General features: G+C 48.5%; 1 protein-coding gene across 2 annotated transcripts in view; it reads right to left on the bottom strand.

The window, feature by feature from the left end:
• Window positions 1–15,702, bottom strand: part of ME3 (malic enzyme 3) — a 184,707-nt gene that overhangs the window by 40,844 nt on the left and 128,161 nt on the right. Inside the window, exons 5-7 of one of the 2 annotated variants that reach the window (XM_030332199.1) lie at window positions 14,983–15,144; window positions 8,699–8,887; window positions 4,325–4,428 (exon numbers count right to left, since the gene is read on the bottom strand). In XM_030332199.1, the coding sequence (XP_030188059.1) occupies window positions 4,325–4,428; window positions 8,699–8,887; window positions 14,983–15,144 (455 nt within the window). The remainder of the gene's footprint in view (window positions 1–4,324; window positions 4,429–8,698; window positions 8,888–14,982; window positions 15,145–15,702) is intronic. The other variant, XM_030332200.1, reaches the window with a different exon arrangement.

Here is a 15,702-nt window from a genome sequence, read left to right as displayed (position 1 = left end):
ACGGATCTAACAAAATGACACGTGGAAGGAAGAGCAAGGCAAGTGTGAGTGGAGCTGAGATGGTGGCAGGTGAGGCAATCAAAGGCTTCTTTCCAGCTCCAAGAGCACAGTACAGATGTCAGAACTGGTGGGGTAATCTCAAGGCAGTTTAGTGATTTTTTTTCTTCTTGGGCAAGTTTCTGTTTCTCATTTTTGTATTAAGAAATGCCACACAAAGAGATGTTCAGTTATGCAAGGGGACGATGCTCCCCCATGAACCATGACTCCTGGTATTTTTGTCCTGTGTTATCTCCTCCCTTAGCATCTGGTATGGATCTATAATTTGCTTTAAGTAGTGGAATGTGGTAGAAATTTTATTGTGCCAGTCCCGCTATGGTGTGGCCTCAGGTATCAAGTATAGGATCGTGTGTGAGAGAGAGAGGGACTGAGAGAGAAAAGACAAAGAAAGAGAGAGAGACTGAAAGAGAGAACCAGAGACAGAAAGCTGAAGAGACTCAAAAAGAAAATTTTCTTGAACTAAAAAGCACAAATTTTTTTTAAGTCAAGGGGCATCTGGGTGGCTCAGTCGGTTAAGCGTCCGACTTCAGCTCAGGTCATGATCTCACAGTCCATGAGTTCAAGCCCCATGTTGGGCTCTGTGCTGATAGCTCAGAGCCTGGAGCCTGCTTCAGATTCTGTGTCTCCCTCTCTGCCCCTCTCCTGCTTGCATTCTGTTTCTCTCTTTCTCAAAAATCAATAAACATAAAAAAAAGGTTTGTTGTTGTTATGTTTTTTTAAACTCTCATTTGTCTTCTTTATCACTCCTCTCAACAGCTTAGAAACCTCTAGTTTAGAGTTGGGAGCTACAGAGAAAGGGGGTGGTTTCCCTCCCAAGCCCGTCAAAAGGCTGACGTGGCTGCTGACCACAAACTCTGTCCAAGCATCAGATGGGGCCAGGGCTACAGGTGCAAACTTAAAACAGACCATTCCCATCCATTCTACTGTAAGTAACCAAACATGTAAGTGGAAACCACAGGGGCAAATGAGTCACTCAGGTGCAGTGTTCTGGGTCCCACTGTGTTGCAGAGAGAGCAGGGAGGATGGAATGACTAGTGTTCCCTACTGGAGTGGCAGGCTATGTCTCAGCTTTGAGCAGCCCACTGATAGATATTTACTGCTGAGATTCCTTCTACCCTGGAGGGTCCTCCTCCCCAGTGGCCAAACCCCAGGATAGTAACTGAGCTACAGCGACTCTTTAAGGCCAAAAAAACCTTAAGATACACCCCCATCAGGGGATAGGGGGTTTTCATTAGCAGGATGTTTGGAAAAAGACAAGGAAGTTGAAGGCAGGAGTCAACATTTCCCAAAGTTCTTTCTTAAAATACACTGTGTTTGGTTTCAGGGCTGCTGACTCACCCCCCGTCCGGGCATCCGATCTCGGGGCTACTATATTCCCCAGAGTGCCTGGGGAGACCAGCTCATTTCCCACCTACAGTATCCACAGAAACATCTGCTTTAGCTTATTAGAGAGTCAAAACAAGCAACTGTCAACTCATCACCATTTCCACTTGAGGACACATTCCTCTTGGCTGACGCACGCCCCTCCCCAGCCCCCCACCCTGACTGCCTGCATGTCTGAGACTGTGAGCTGATTCTGATGATAAATGGAAGAGCCTCTTATATCCTCGTTTATCTAACCTTCTCACATGCATAGCAAGACTTCTCTCTGGGGAATCGAGGAACGACTTCTGACTCATCAGATAAGCAGTAGGCCCTGGAAACAGGAAGCAGAAACCGGGCTCTCCAAGCCCCTTCCATTCCCTTCTCTTCCTCTGCAGGTAACTGCACTGTGGAAAGCAGTCTGGTTTTGGAGCCAGCAGACCCAGGTTCAGCCTGCAGTCCTGCCTGACACTGTGGGACCTAAGACAGGTTCCTTAGCCTCTCGGGGCCTCAGTGTCCTCTTCCATAAAATGGGAACAGTATTACCTATCCTGCCAGCCATGCAGGGATCTTATGTAGTCCAAAAGTAATACAGGGTAGGAAGCATCCTAAAAAAGTCTCTGATGCTTAAATTTCCTCCTATAATCACATCACCCATAATCTACTCTTGAACCTGTTCTGTGACGAGGAACTCATTCCCACAGACAGTCTAGTGCACCATGGGATAGTTCTAACTTCTTTTGAGCTGAAAACTGCCTCTTTTGGCATTCTACCAATTGGTTCCTCTCTAGGTGGGTATACAGAAACAAGTTGAGCCCTCTTCTGGAACAATTGCTTTCAGCTATCTGGAGGTGTACCTCACCCTGATACTGACAAAGCAGCCCCTAAGCCTCCTCCCCACCAGGCTAAGCCTTTGAAACCCTCCCTCACTGTCATGGTTACTGTTCTCCAAAGGCACTTCAGGTAAGTTATGACCCTTAAGTGTCTTGTCCAGAACCGAATCTGGTGTTCAGGATGGCCTGAAAGGGGGAGAATGAGCTGGGACATTCACCTCTCTTGTTCTAGACACTATGCCTCTATTAATGCACTTGACCCCCAGGTGCTCTGGTGGTTATATCTCAATAGAAGCACTTCCTCTATAATCTCAGTTGTGAGCACCTAGCTTTCTGATTACCACCTCCTTTGTGGCCAGCTCATTTGATCTTTTACCTACCTCAATAATTCTTAAGCCCCATTAGGACTTACTATCCCTTGATCATGTCACTGTCCCCTATTCTCCTCTGCCCCTGCCATGTCCTCATGTCCCTTCTTAGCATAACCTCAGGACACATCATTATAATCACCCCCTTGAATACACTCACAGTTCTCTTTTTTTCTCTTGCCTATCAAAATCCAACCTTGACTAAATCCTACTTTCTGCCTCTTCCTGTCCTGCATCCAGATAGCTGAAACTAGCCAGAGGAAAAAAAAACACAGAAATAGGTTAAATTCATGACTAGTGATTTGTGGGGGGCCATGGGGCTGTCCAGCAAGCATCCTCACGTACCCTAGTTTGGACATTTCAGGTCATACCTTCTCTAGCCTTAAACCTCCACCACCTCTGCCCCATCCTTACTCTCTGTGGATGACCTTGTCCTCGGTTAGTGGACCTTCCATCCCCAGCCCCCACCACATCTACCCACCTACCCATGCCTGTGCCTCTCTGTCCCTGTGGATGGGCATCTGTGCGCTCATCTAAAGGTAAGCTCTTCAGGTGTGCACCAGACTCTCACCCTCTTGCTTACTTGGGAACTTTGGACCCCACCCCCCTGACCCCACACTCCATTACTAATTTCTGCTTTTCTACAGGATCATTCACATTCCATATAATTACAGTATTATTTTCTTTCATCTTAAAAAACAAAAAACACAACAGTAAAATGCTTGTATCTTATCCCCTGATAGGTACCAGATGAGGAAAGTTAAAAGCTCAGGGACCTACTCAATGACATCATAGACCTAGAGGAGATGGGGTCAAGAGTCAGATCTAGTTTTCCTGCCCCCAAAGCTGCAGAGGCCAGAGCAGCTCTCTTCCCAGCCCACTGCTTTGCTCTGAGCAGCTGAGCGCAGGCAAGGGAGTACTTTGCCCCAGATGCCCAGTCCAGCTCTGCCATGACCTGGGCACTCTTGGGACAGCAACAAAGGCTGGAGGTTCTCAAGAGACTAGGGGACCTGCGGGGTCTGCAGGGGTCTGCCCAGCTGCTGAAAGTCTGTCTTGACTGACTTGCCTGTCACACTATACATGGGTGGGTGGAGAGGCTATTTCCAGAACTCCATCCCAGGACCATGCCAGCCACAGCAGGGCGTGTGGGTGGCTGTGATGGCACACAGATGGGGCAGGTGAGGGGGGCTGAAGCCACCGATATCACATACCCCAGAGCACAGATGACACCTCATAAATCCTGCAGGCCCATAGCCGTGTGACCTGCTATGGTGGTTCATTAATGCTGCCTGGTCCTCACATACAGGTGGAAATGACAGCTGGTGTGGCAAGCTGCCTTCCCCAGCCAGTCTGTCAGAAGGGCACACTTCTTTTCTCCACCACTCACTACATCCCTGTTCATGCCAAGAGCCCAGAACAGCTCAGCAAAGGGGTTTTCTTTCTGGGACATCGGGCATTTAGGCTCTCAGTCATCAACCCTCTTCCCTCTCCCCTCTGTTCTCAAAGAGTCTCCCACGGAACAAACCCAATGGCTTTGAGTCTTCCAGATACACGGGGTCAAGTTGCAACTTTCAGAACACTCAGAAAAGCATGCATCTCCTGCCTCTTGTTTGTGCATCTGCTGAACAGTCAGATACGGTGTTGGCCTGATCCAGACCATCTCCCAAGAGTCCTCTTTCAAAAGGAATAGGCTGACCCACTTACTTGTCTGTCACAGCCTGCATGAACTCGTCCAGCAGGTCATCGTACTCCTTCCCACGCACACGCTGGTGTTTCAACCCAATGTACAGGGGGTCTCTGAGCAGCTCCTGGAGAAGACAGCATCCGTTTGTTCAACTGTCCTGGTTTAGTGGGAAGGACCAGGGAGAGGGGGCGGAGGGAGCTGGATGCTGGCTGCCCGACCTGCCTCGCCAGGTGTCATGCCTAGAAGGGTCTGGAGGCTAGGCCACTGACTGATGTGGGACTCTTAGGTGGTTCCAATGTTAAGAAACAAGGATGCTTTGACACAGAAAATCCTCTTTCAGACGTGGTCTTCCAACCCCTGGCTGCAGGTGCTCTGGTTTTTTTTTTAATTAAAAAAAAATGTTTATTTATTTTGAGAGAGGGAGAGGGAGAGAACGAGCCAGGGAGCGACAGAGCCCAAACAGGCTCTGTGCTGTAAGTGCAGAGCTGGACGTGGGGCTCAAACTCATGAACCATTAGATCTGACCTGAGCTGAACTCAAGAGTCGGACACTTAACCGACTGAGCCACCCAGGTGCCCCTGTTCTGGGTTTATTTCAAGGTTTCCCAATACTGGCACTATTGACATTTTGGCTTGGAATTCTTTGATGAGAGGGCTGATCTGCACATTGTAGAATATTTAGCAGCATCTCTGGCCTCTATCCATTAGAAGTCAGTAGCACCCCCAGTTATGACAAGAAAAAATGTCTCTAAACACTGCCAAAAGTCTATTTGGGGCTCTAGACAGCATCTGGATTGAGGTATTGGGTCTCATCCAAAGTCACAGATCTGAATTCAAATTAGAAAACACTTTATTCATTCAAAAGAAATCTCACTGAATACCTACCACGTGCCCGGCACTGTGCTAGTCCCTGAGGGTACAAGGATACAATGATACAACCAGACATTTCCGCTCAAGAAAGATGTCCCCCTGCGGAATACCTCCTGTGTTAGGGGTCCCCCCATTCCACCTCTTGCAGCTCTTTCTGTCACAGCCCTCACACACTCTGGTTATCTTCTGTGTCTGCCACTGGCCAACTTCCCACCTCTTCTCTAACCCCTCACACACACACCCTACACAATCAGTGGACCCGATCATGCACATTTACTGCCGGTCTGTTACTGCTGACACTGGGCCCTCCTGGGGTCTGTAAATGAGTAAGGAGTGGTTGTTGCCTTCAAGGTGCTCACCGTCTACTGCAGGGGGCTCATGAGTAAACAAACTCTACTACAGTGAAGAGTGACACTGTTTTGGCACTAAGTCTGGCACATGGAAGCACAGGGAAGGAGTAAAGTAATTCCCACTGGGGGATAGGCGGTGACTGTCATGGGGGAAATAGTCGAGCATTAAAAGACACAGTGGGGTGCCTGGGTGGTTCAGTGGGTTCAGCATCTGGCTTCTGCTCAGGTCACGATCTCACGGTTTGTGGGTTCAAGCCCCACATCAGGCTCGCTGCTGTCAGTGCAGGGCCTGCTTCACATCCTCCGTCCCCCTCTCTCTCTCTCTGCCCCTTTACCACTCACGTGCTTGCACGCTCTCTCAAAAAACAAAACAAAGATGGGCAGATTTTGACAGGTAGGCTGGGCTCTCCAGGTGGAGTCAGCATAGGGAAGGGCTGGGGGCTGGAGGCAGAAGGAGGGAAAAGTGCCTGGTATATTCAGGAAACAGTAAGTGATTCTGTGTGTGAGCGTCTCCAGAAGTTTTGTGTCTGCAGCACCAAAACTATGAGCTCCTTGAGGATAAGCATCATGTTACGCTCATCTCTACATTGTAGGATGCAGAGATAAGGACCCCACAGCCCTGCCCTCAAATGGAAGCTCCCCCCCCACCCCAAATCTGACCCCCATCACAGCCTAGCCGTGACCTTGGGCAAATCACAGGACCCCTTGGACCTGTCTTCTCATTTGTCAAAAGGGAATGAGATGCCAGCTGGAAAGTGTGCTTATGATGATTAAAAGAAATAATGTCTGTGAGAGAGCTTTGTGAGTTTTAACATACGCCATCAAGTGATGACAGCAGCTTTAACTTTCACAGCGCTTCATATGTGCCACATGCTAAGGAACATTCTAAGTATGCAATTCTCCCCTAAGAGGTGGGACATCCACAGAGGTATGTGGCTCAGAACTCCCTTAAGAGAACCTGTTGAGGAAGAGGAGTTGAGTGGACAGCCTTCAGCTGCCATGCTGTCTCTGGGCTGCTCCCAGCCATGGCCACGCACAGCAGATGCCTGGCCAATGCCGGGCCAACCCTCTGTGCAGGCAACCCGGGCTCGGGTTTTCCTCAACCTTCCTGAGGCTTTCCCAGGACCACACTGCGGACTGGGATCTTCTTAATTAATTCATAGAGACAGAGTGCAAGTGAGGGAGGGGCAGAGAGAGAGGGAGACACAGAATCCGAAGCAGGCTCCAGGCTCTGAGCTGTCAGCACAGAGCCTGATGTGGGGCTCAAACTCACAAATCGTGAGATCATGACCTGAGCCAAAGTCAGACACACACCCAGGCTGGGGTCTTCTGACTGAGGTCTCCTTCCTTCCTTCTCTCCTTTCAAGGGGGTCAGATCTTCACTGTAGCCTGAAGGCCCCACCCACTCGCCAGCTGCTCCTGCTTCCCCCTTTATTCTTCCTGGGTGTTCCCCAACAAACCTTTCACACCTCTGTTTCTCAGAGGATCGGGTGCACAGACCTCAGGCTGGTAAGTGGAAGAGTCAGGACTCAAACTCAGGCTGCCTGGCTCCAGAGCCCACGGTCCTCCCCACAGAGCCACAAAGTTCGGGCAGCTCTTTTGCACATCCACCAGAATGGAGTTATTTTTGTTAAAGACACTGCTCTAGACCCATACTGTCTTGATAGTGCTACAGACGTGGTTATGCAAAAGTGTAGGGGACAGACAAGACTAGGCAGGAAGTATCTGCCTTCCTAAACCCTCAACCCCAATCCCAAGTGCACACAAACCAAGGTAGGTGTAGAGCTTTCTGCAAAGCACCACAGTCTACATTTAGCAAGAGGGTCAGCCCTATCCTTCGACTCTCACTCTCTTCACCTCCAGATTATAACTCCCTGAGACAGTTTAGGATTCTGCCCTGGCAGGCATGTGTGTTTATTAGACTAAAGGATGACGGTGGGCATTCAGGTGCCCACCCTCCATGTGCCACCTTCAAGGTGACCCTGAAAAAGCCACTTAGGGGCAGGAAACATCCAGCCAAAGGCACACCATAAAGTAAATGTTGTGAGGACTTGATGGAAAGCTAGACAGTCATTAAAGTTAGTGGTTTTTAAAACTGTGCAGCCACCTGGACAAATGTGGTTATTTAATGAGGTTATTTAAACCTTTTTTTTAATGTTTATTTTTGAAGGAGAGAGATAGAGCATGAGCGGGGAAGGGGCAAAGAGAAGGGGAGACACAGAATTTGAAGCAGGCTCCAGGCTCTGAGCTGTTAGCACAGAACCCAACACGGGGCTGGAACCTTCGAATCGTGAGATCATGACCTGAGCTGAAATCAAACACTCAACCGACTAAGCCACCCGGGGGACCTTTGTATGAGATTATTTTAAGTGAAAAGAGCAGGATATAAAAGGGCACAGATGTAATTTCAGCTATCCGAAACACATACATACACACACACACACACACACACACACACACACACGCACACACACACGGACATGCACACACACAGCCCTGAAGGGCATACACATATAGAAACAGTATAATTCTCAGCATCTGCAGAAAAGACTCACAGTTTTAGTTCTTATACAGACTTAAAGGGTCCAGCAGTGAGTTACAATCTGTAACGTTGCCAAAGTGAAGATTTGAATCACTGGTACTATCAGGCAGCGAAAAGTGAGTTTCTCAGTGCTGCGTGTGTGGTTTGTGGGGCAAGGCAAATTCTCCAGAGGTACTGAAGAATTTTAGGATTTTCCAAAACTTTCTCAGTATATCTATGTTTAGAATCAAAGGTCAACCATAACGAGGTACTACTGAGACATAAGAGTGACTACGAAAGCTTTAGAAGAGTCTTTATATTTTGCTTTTATATTAAAATGTTTTATGCCTGAAATACTTCCTAACTAAGCACACACAAAAAATTGGAAATCAAGTTTCTATATGGAGATAATACTGAAATATAAATACTGAAAATATTTGTATAGAACTTTCAAGTAATTTACTACTGAATCAAAAGTAATTCGATCCTTCTGTCTTACCTATTCTCATCCCCATTTCACAGATGAGGAAGGTGGACAGTTTATGGAAATTGCCCAAACGCACACAGCCAGAAAGCAGCTAAGCCTTGCTTTGACTGGACCTCATGACAGTGTCCCTTCTCCCCAGTATTCCATGTAGGGGGGGAACAGCTGACCTGGGGGTGGCTTGTCCTCTGCCTGGTCCTCTGGAGGAACTCAGCAGTGGCTGGGAAGGTCAGGCTATCATCCTGCAGGTGAGGCCGGGGAGCAGTGATGGAGTCCCCATCACTAGCCAGCTGGATCTCCTTTGGCAGGAGGGGGAGTGGCTTCTCCAAAACAGCACAGGGTGGAGCACTCACTCTGTCCTGGCACACCATGAAACAAGAAGTCCATATTCTGCCCTCTGTCCCACTGAGTGACTTACCTGTAACAGTGGCTGCCAGCAAGGCGTGGGGCTGTAACTGACCTGGACTCTCTCCTCGCACCCCTCCTCTATCCTTCACTTCCTTACGTACGTGTTTAGAAGTTTTCAGTAGGTAGTATTGCCAGAAAAAATACAGAACGCCTACTTCAACCTGAATTTCAGCTAGGCAATAATTTTTTCTTTTAGCCTAAACATATCCCAAATGTTGCAAGGAACATACATGGAACACAGGCCAAAATATGATTAGCTATTTACCTGAAATTTAAATTGAATTGGCATCGTATATTTTTCTTTGCTAAATCTGGTAACCCCAGAAGGAGAGGCAGAAGGGATCTTGAAGCTGGGAGGCAGTGTGCTGCATGCAGAGCAAAGGGCACTGCCGGGCTGGGTGGTACTGGTCAGAGTGCTCCCTCTGAGCTCCCTCAGTCTCGTCTGGCTTTGGCATTAGACAGACCAGGGTTCGAATTTAGGCTCTGTCACTTAGGTCTGTGACTTTGGGTGTTTCTTGGAGACAAAATGTCATGGAAAACAAAATGGGTTTCCTCCTCTTCACTTGCCATATCTCTGAGTACTGGATTAAAGCTGGAAGAGGGATGAACTTCCTGGCCTGGAAAAATATGTATCTTAAGTAGCAACAGGCACGCTAAGAGGTTACCCAGAGAACATCTGGGGGTCTGGGGAGGTCATGGGATTGGGTTCATGAGTGGACACAGCACACCCCCCCCTCTCAGGATGGCAGTTATGCCTACCACATGTGTCCCTGGTTGCTCAGTCAAACCCATGGGTAAGCTACAAAGATCCCAGGAGGGGCACCCTCAGTGGTCACATGCATACAGGGAGTGAGTGCCTCTGATGGCACCACATGGTGAACGCTGGCTGTTCATCAGCCTCAGCAACGATGCTCTTGAGAGGCAGAAGCAGGCCTTCAACACCCAGCTCTGTTGGCAAACCCATGCTTCCTCAGCAGTCCAGTAACACACCCAAGGCTGTTTGCCCAGCTCTGTTGACAGTCTGTTCCCATGTGTCCCCAAGGAGCTCTCCACCCATTAGAATCCATCGAGGCTCAAGACTCCTAAGGCTCAGAGGCCATTTTAGAGCCAAGCCCCCCCCCCCCCCCGCCCCCGGGTTGCCCTGCAGGACCTACTGTGTAGAGTGACAAGAGCACTAGGCTCAGAATCAAACCCGGGGAAAGCCACTTCTGCTCGGAGGCCCCTCTTCCTGGGTGGAACAAGGGGTTTGAAGGACAAGTACACTTGGCCCTTGAACAACACAGATTTGGACTGTGCAGGCCCACTTACATAGGGATTTTTTTTTCGATACAGTACAGTGCCATACATGTATTTTCTCTTGTGATTTTTAAAAATTTTTTAAATGCTTATTCATTTTTTGAGAGCGCGTGCACGCTCAAGAGTGGGGGAGGGGCAGAGAGAGAGGGAGACACAGAATCTGAAGTAGGTTCCAGGCTCCGAGCTGTCAGCACAAAGCTCGACGTGGGGCTCAAACCCATGAACCACGAGATGATGACCTGAGCTGAAGTCGGACGCTTAACGGACTGAGCCACACAAGGAGCCCCTCTCTTGTGATTTTCTTAATATTCTTTTCTTTTCTCTAGCTTACTTCATTGTAAGGATACAGTATCTAACACATACAACATACAAAGTATGTGTTAATCGACTATGTTATTGGTAAGGCTTCCTGTGGATAGTAGGCTAGTAAGTTTTGGGGGACTCAAAAGTTATATACGGATTTTCAACTGCATGGGGGTTAGCACCCCTCACTCCTGGGTTATTTAAGGGGCAATTATCGTTCCAGTCCCTTCTAATGTGGACAGTGCATGATGCCGTCTGGCCTTGCATGTGTAGGAAATAAAACGTACAAACCGATCCACACACAGCCTTGACAGAGGCCCAGAGCAGGTGGGCCTATCTGGGAGGGGCTCCCTGGCTCTGTCCCTTTAGAAGTTAAGCATGGGATGTCCCCTTTTCATGGGATCACTGCCCACCATATTTATCTTTCCAAACCTCCTTGGGGGCGGCAGGTAAAAGTGACTCAGTTTCAGGGCTGCAGGCAGCAGATGTTTTCCTTCAACAGGAAACATGGAGGGGTGTTTTCCTTGACTCTGATTAAAGCTCCTGTTGCCTCAGGGGTTTTCACAGAGCTGCACACACAGATGGTGTCATCATCCTGACCCTACAGCCCCCCACAACAGCACCCTCCCTGCACTGACATGTGAGATGAAAGGTGCAAGATTAAGCCTCTCTCCCGTTGCTCTGGCTTGCTGTGTGTGTGTGTGTGTGTGTGTGTGTGTGTGTGTGTGTGGCGGGGGGCGGGGGTCTCCTGTTGCTCTGGCTTGCTCTGGGGGTGGGTTCGGGGAGATATGCCCCAAGACTTCTGGGCCGGGGGGTGGGAATCTTGCAAATTGACTCCTTTTTTAAAAAAGAACTGTAGTGTGGGACATCATATAGTAAATGCATCTGGAAAGAGTGAAACCACTGTTTTCCTGATATGGGCCGCTTTGTAACTTTGGATTTTTGTGTCTTGAATTTTGTGAGGAGGGTCTGGTGGGAGCTTGCCTTTCTCTGGAGCAAGAGGACCCTGCAGATAACATCAGCACACCTACGCCTGAGTGTCCACAGGACCCTGACTGGTTGAAACACCTGCTTCCCAGTCTTCATTACCTAGTCTATAACACGAATGCCTGACCCCTTGAAGAAGAGTGCCACAGTGGACAAGGCAACTCTGGAATCAGAGATACCCAGGTTCAAATCCCAGCTCTGACACTCAGTGCTGTGGTACCTGAGGTAAGTAGTTAACATGTTTCAGTCTCAATTTCTTTATCTATAAAATGGGGGAGGACAATATCTCATACAGCTGCTGTCAGAATTAAATGAGATTGAAATCTATAAAATCTGTTAAAATCTGTTAAAATCTATAAAGGCTATGAAAATCTATAAAGCCCTGGCACATTGCAGATACTGGTACTGGTCTAACTGCACGGGGTGGGAACTGCTTTCTCTCACCTCATGCTGTGGGGGCAGTGCCTCCTCTCACCTTGTGTTTTCCCCTCTCAGCGGGGGATACATACTATGGTCCTTCCTGACAGAAGTAGGCAGACCCAGGGGAAGCTCTCTCACTTCCACACCCAGAGGGAGAAGTGATTCAGAGTCCTAAAGCCTCAGGGGGAGAAGCAGACACTTGGTGGAGATGTAACACATTAGCCATTAAAATGATCAATTAGGTGGCAGTATTGAAACACTGACAAGTAGAATATTCCACCCACGCCTGGCTCTCATTTATCTTCCTCATGCCTAGCCAATGCCTGACACCTACTCAACATTCAATAAACTCTTGCTAAGTAAGTAGAGAGAAAGCGTTCATGAAATACCATTCATTGAAAAAATCAGAACAAAATTATAGGCACATTACTCCATCTATGTTTATGCATAGACAGATACTGGAAAGAAACACAGATGTAGCATTGTGGGAGAAATGTCATTTCTGTTTTAAGATTTTGAATAATGTGTTCAAGTGACCTTAGTAATAAAAATTCTAAAAATCAAGAAATGACCTTTGCTTACAAAGCAGCAGGAAGCCAGGCAGGCAGCTGTGGTATGGGAAGAGGAGGGCAGATACAGATTAGGATCCCTGCCTTATCACTCCTAGCAGATCTTTGTGGGCAAATTAATTTCTCTGGGTTGTCAAGCTTAAACAGGGTGGTCTGTGAAAAGCTGCCTGGCCATGATTTACTCATAGTTTCCTGCCATCTCTTCTGGTGGGTTTATTACAAGCTGGGGCTCTAGATTTTAGCACATCATTGCAAGGGTGTTGGACCTTTAATGACACAGGACCTTATGCATGTGCTACAGGCGACTGACACCCTTCCAGGGGATACAGAGGTCTTAGGATCAGATTCAATGCTGCTTGGAGCGGGTTCTTAGGAGACAGTGAGTAAAGGTCTCAATTAAATCCAGTTGGAGTGGCACCTGGGTGGTTCAGTCAGTTTAAACGTCCGACTTCAGCTCAGGTCATGATCGTGTGGTCTGTGTGTTTGAGCCCCACATCGGGCTCTGCGCTGACAGCCCAGAGCCTGGAACCTGCTTCGGATTCTGTGTCTCCCTCTCTCTCTGCCCCTCCCCTGCTCGTGTTCTGTGTCTCTCTCCCTCAAAAAATAAACATTAAAAAAATTTAAACCCAGTGGGAACACAGCAGGAAGTATTGGATGGGAAGAACAATTAAAACTTTGCTACACTTGGGGCACCTGGGTAGCTCGGTTGGTTGAGCGTCCGACGTGGGCTCAGGTCATGATCTCGTGGTTCGTGGGTTCTGGCCCCACATCGGGCTCTGCGCAGACAGCTCAGAGCTCAGAGCCTGGAGCCTACTTCCGATTCTGTGTTTCCCTCTCTCTCTGCCCCTCCCCGACATGCACTCTGTCTCTCTCTCCCTCTCAAAAATAAAGAAAACTAATAAAATTTTTTTTTTAAAGTTCACTACACTCATCCATGCCTGCATGATTCCATGCATGTTGAGACCAAAGGACAATTTCAGCAAAACCCAGGCACCTGGTCTAGGAAAGAGAACACAGCATACAGCAGACCTTGAGGACTGGTCTTATGGAGCAACTCTAAGGCTTGTGTCTCCATCCTGCCTCCTGTCTCCGAGGCTGGAGGGGAGGCATGTGGAGAAGAGCTTTAGAGGTAGAACACTCAAAAACCTTCTGGTTCAGTTCCTCATTGTACCAGAATGGGTGCAGGGACTCACCTGGCTGTCAGTGATGCAGGACCAGGGTCCTTGCTTCCCACTTCCCTTGTCCTCCTTCACCTCCCACGCCCCACGATTTCCCAGCTCTTAGCAAGGTCTGCCTAGCTGTCCTCTCCTTTGATTCCATCTGTGGATGAAGCCCAAATAAGCATCATTCCTTGCTAGGAGGTACAAGTGCTCATCCATGTTTAGAAATGGGGGTAGGGATGCCTGAGTGGCTCAGTTGGTTAAGTGTCTGACTCTTGATGTTGGCTCAGGTCATGGGATCAAGCCCTATATAGGGCTCTACACTGAGCACAGAGCCTGCTTGGGATTCTCTCTCTCTGTCCCTCCCTCCCTCCCTCTCTCAAAATAAATAAGTAAACATTAAAAAATAAAAAAGCAATGGGGATGTACAGTGTACAGGGAGGAGGAAGGCCATGCAAAGACTCGTGACAAGTATCTTGAGAAAGATCACTGCACAATCCAAGTAAGTATAACGTTTTTGACAGTATGAATCAAGAACCTAAAAAATCACCACTCCCCTTGCCTCAATATTTCCATTTCTAGGAAATTATCCTAACTATATAATCACACCTGGAAACAAAGACTGATCTACAAAAATGGGCTCAGAGTAAATTTATATTTGCAAAAAAACTAGAAACAACCTGGGTGTCCATCTGTGGAAGGTTTCCGATGCAAAATTTAATATAAACCCAATTTTGTTTTTATAAATGCTTTGGTGGGGAAAAGCCTGGAAGGAAATACACCAAAACATAAACCATGATTAGTACTGGTTGTGCGACTGATATTTTATTTTATATTTAACACTTCTGATTTTCTCAAATTTTTTCCAATTTTTTAAAATACTTATTTATTTTTTGAAGAGCGCAAGCAAGGGAGGGGCAGAGAGAAGGGGACAGAGGATTCAAAGCGGGCTCAGCGCTGACAGGCTGACAGCAGTGAGCCTGATGGGGGGCTCGAACTCCTGAGTTGCGAGATCATGACCTGAGCCGAAGTCAGACGCTCAACTGAGCCACCCAGGCACCCTAATTTTTTCCAATTTTTAAAAGATGAATTTGTGCTGATTTTAAACTCAGAGATGAAGGTCACTAAGAAGGAATTCTTGAGTAATTTTTTGTCTTCCCTGACACAGAGACCCAGAGTGGAGCCTGCAGACACGCACAAACACCACTTCCCCGGGCGGTCCCCGTGGACCCTGCCCCTCAAAGGCACCCCCCACCCCACCCCAGCTGCCACCTTCTGGCCCCAGGGCTCCAGTTCAGGGTGGCGTGTTACCTCATTGTTGGTGCCGACGTCCAGCAGGACTGGGAGGCACTGCTGCGGGCTGACCCCTCCGCACGCTGTGTACAGGGCCAGCTTGCCCACGGGGATGCCCATGCCGTAGCAGCCCAGATCGCCTAGGCCCAGGATGCGTTCCCCATCAGTTACCACCACGGCCTGGAAACAAAACAATCGGGAAGCGCCTCTCATGACAAAGTGCTCATCTTAAACAAATTTTTTGTTTGTTTGTTTGTTTGTTTTTTTCCAACGTTTTTATTTATTTTTGGGACAGAGAGAGACAGAGCATGAACGGGGGAGGGGCAGAGAGAGAGGGAGACACAGAATCGGAAACAGGCTCCAGGCTCCGAGCCATCAGCCCAGAGCCTGACGCGGGGCTCGAACTCACGGACCACGAGATCGTGACCTGGCTGAAGTCGGACGCTTAACCGACTGCGCCACCCAGGCGCCCCGACAAAGTGCTCATCTTATCAACCCTTGCGCACATCAGGCCTGTCAAATGGACGCCCACCTCTTCTGCTGCGGAACAAAACCGCCTGTCTGTGGAAAGGCCAAGGGATTCATTCAGCTGCAGGTAGGCTTTCTTCTTCCCGTGCCCTCCCCTTCCTGGCAGGCTGGTGAGAAACCCCACTGAGCTAACACCTTGCCCTGCTCTGAAGTTTGGGGCGGGGACTGAAGAAACAGCTGGAGGGAAATCACATCTAGTTGCTCCCCCTC

This window comes from Lynx canadensis, chromosome D1 (assembly GCF_007474595.2).
Source record: "Lynx canadensis isolate LIC74 chromosome D1, mLynCan4.pri.v2, whole genome shotgun sequence".
In the NCBI taxonomy this organism is placed as follows: Eukaryota; Metazoa; Chordata; class Mammalia; order Carnivora; family Felidae; genus Lynx; species Lynx canadensis.
Note: the sequence above shows the minus strand (reverse complement) of the source record. Positions and strands in the feature narration are given on the sequence as shown.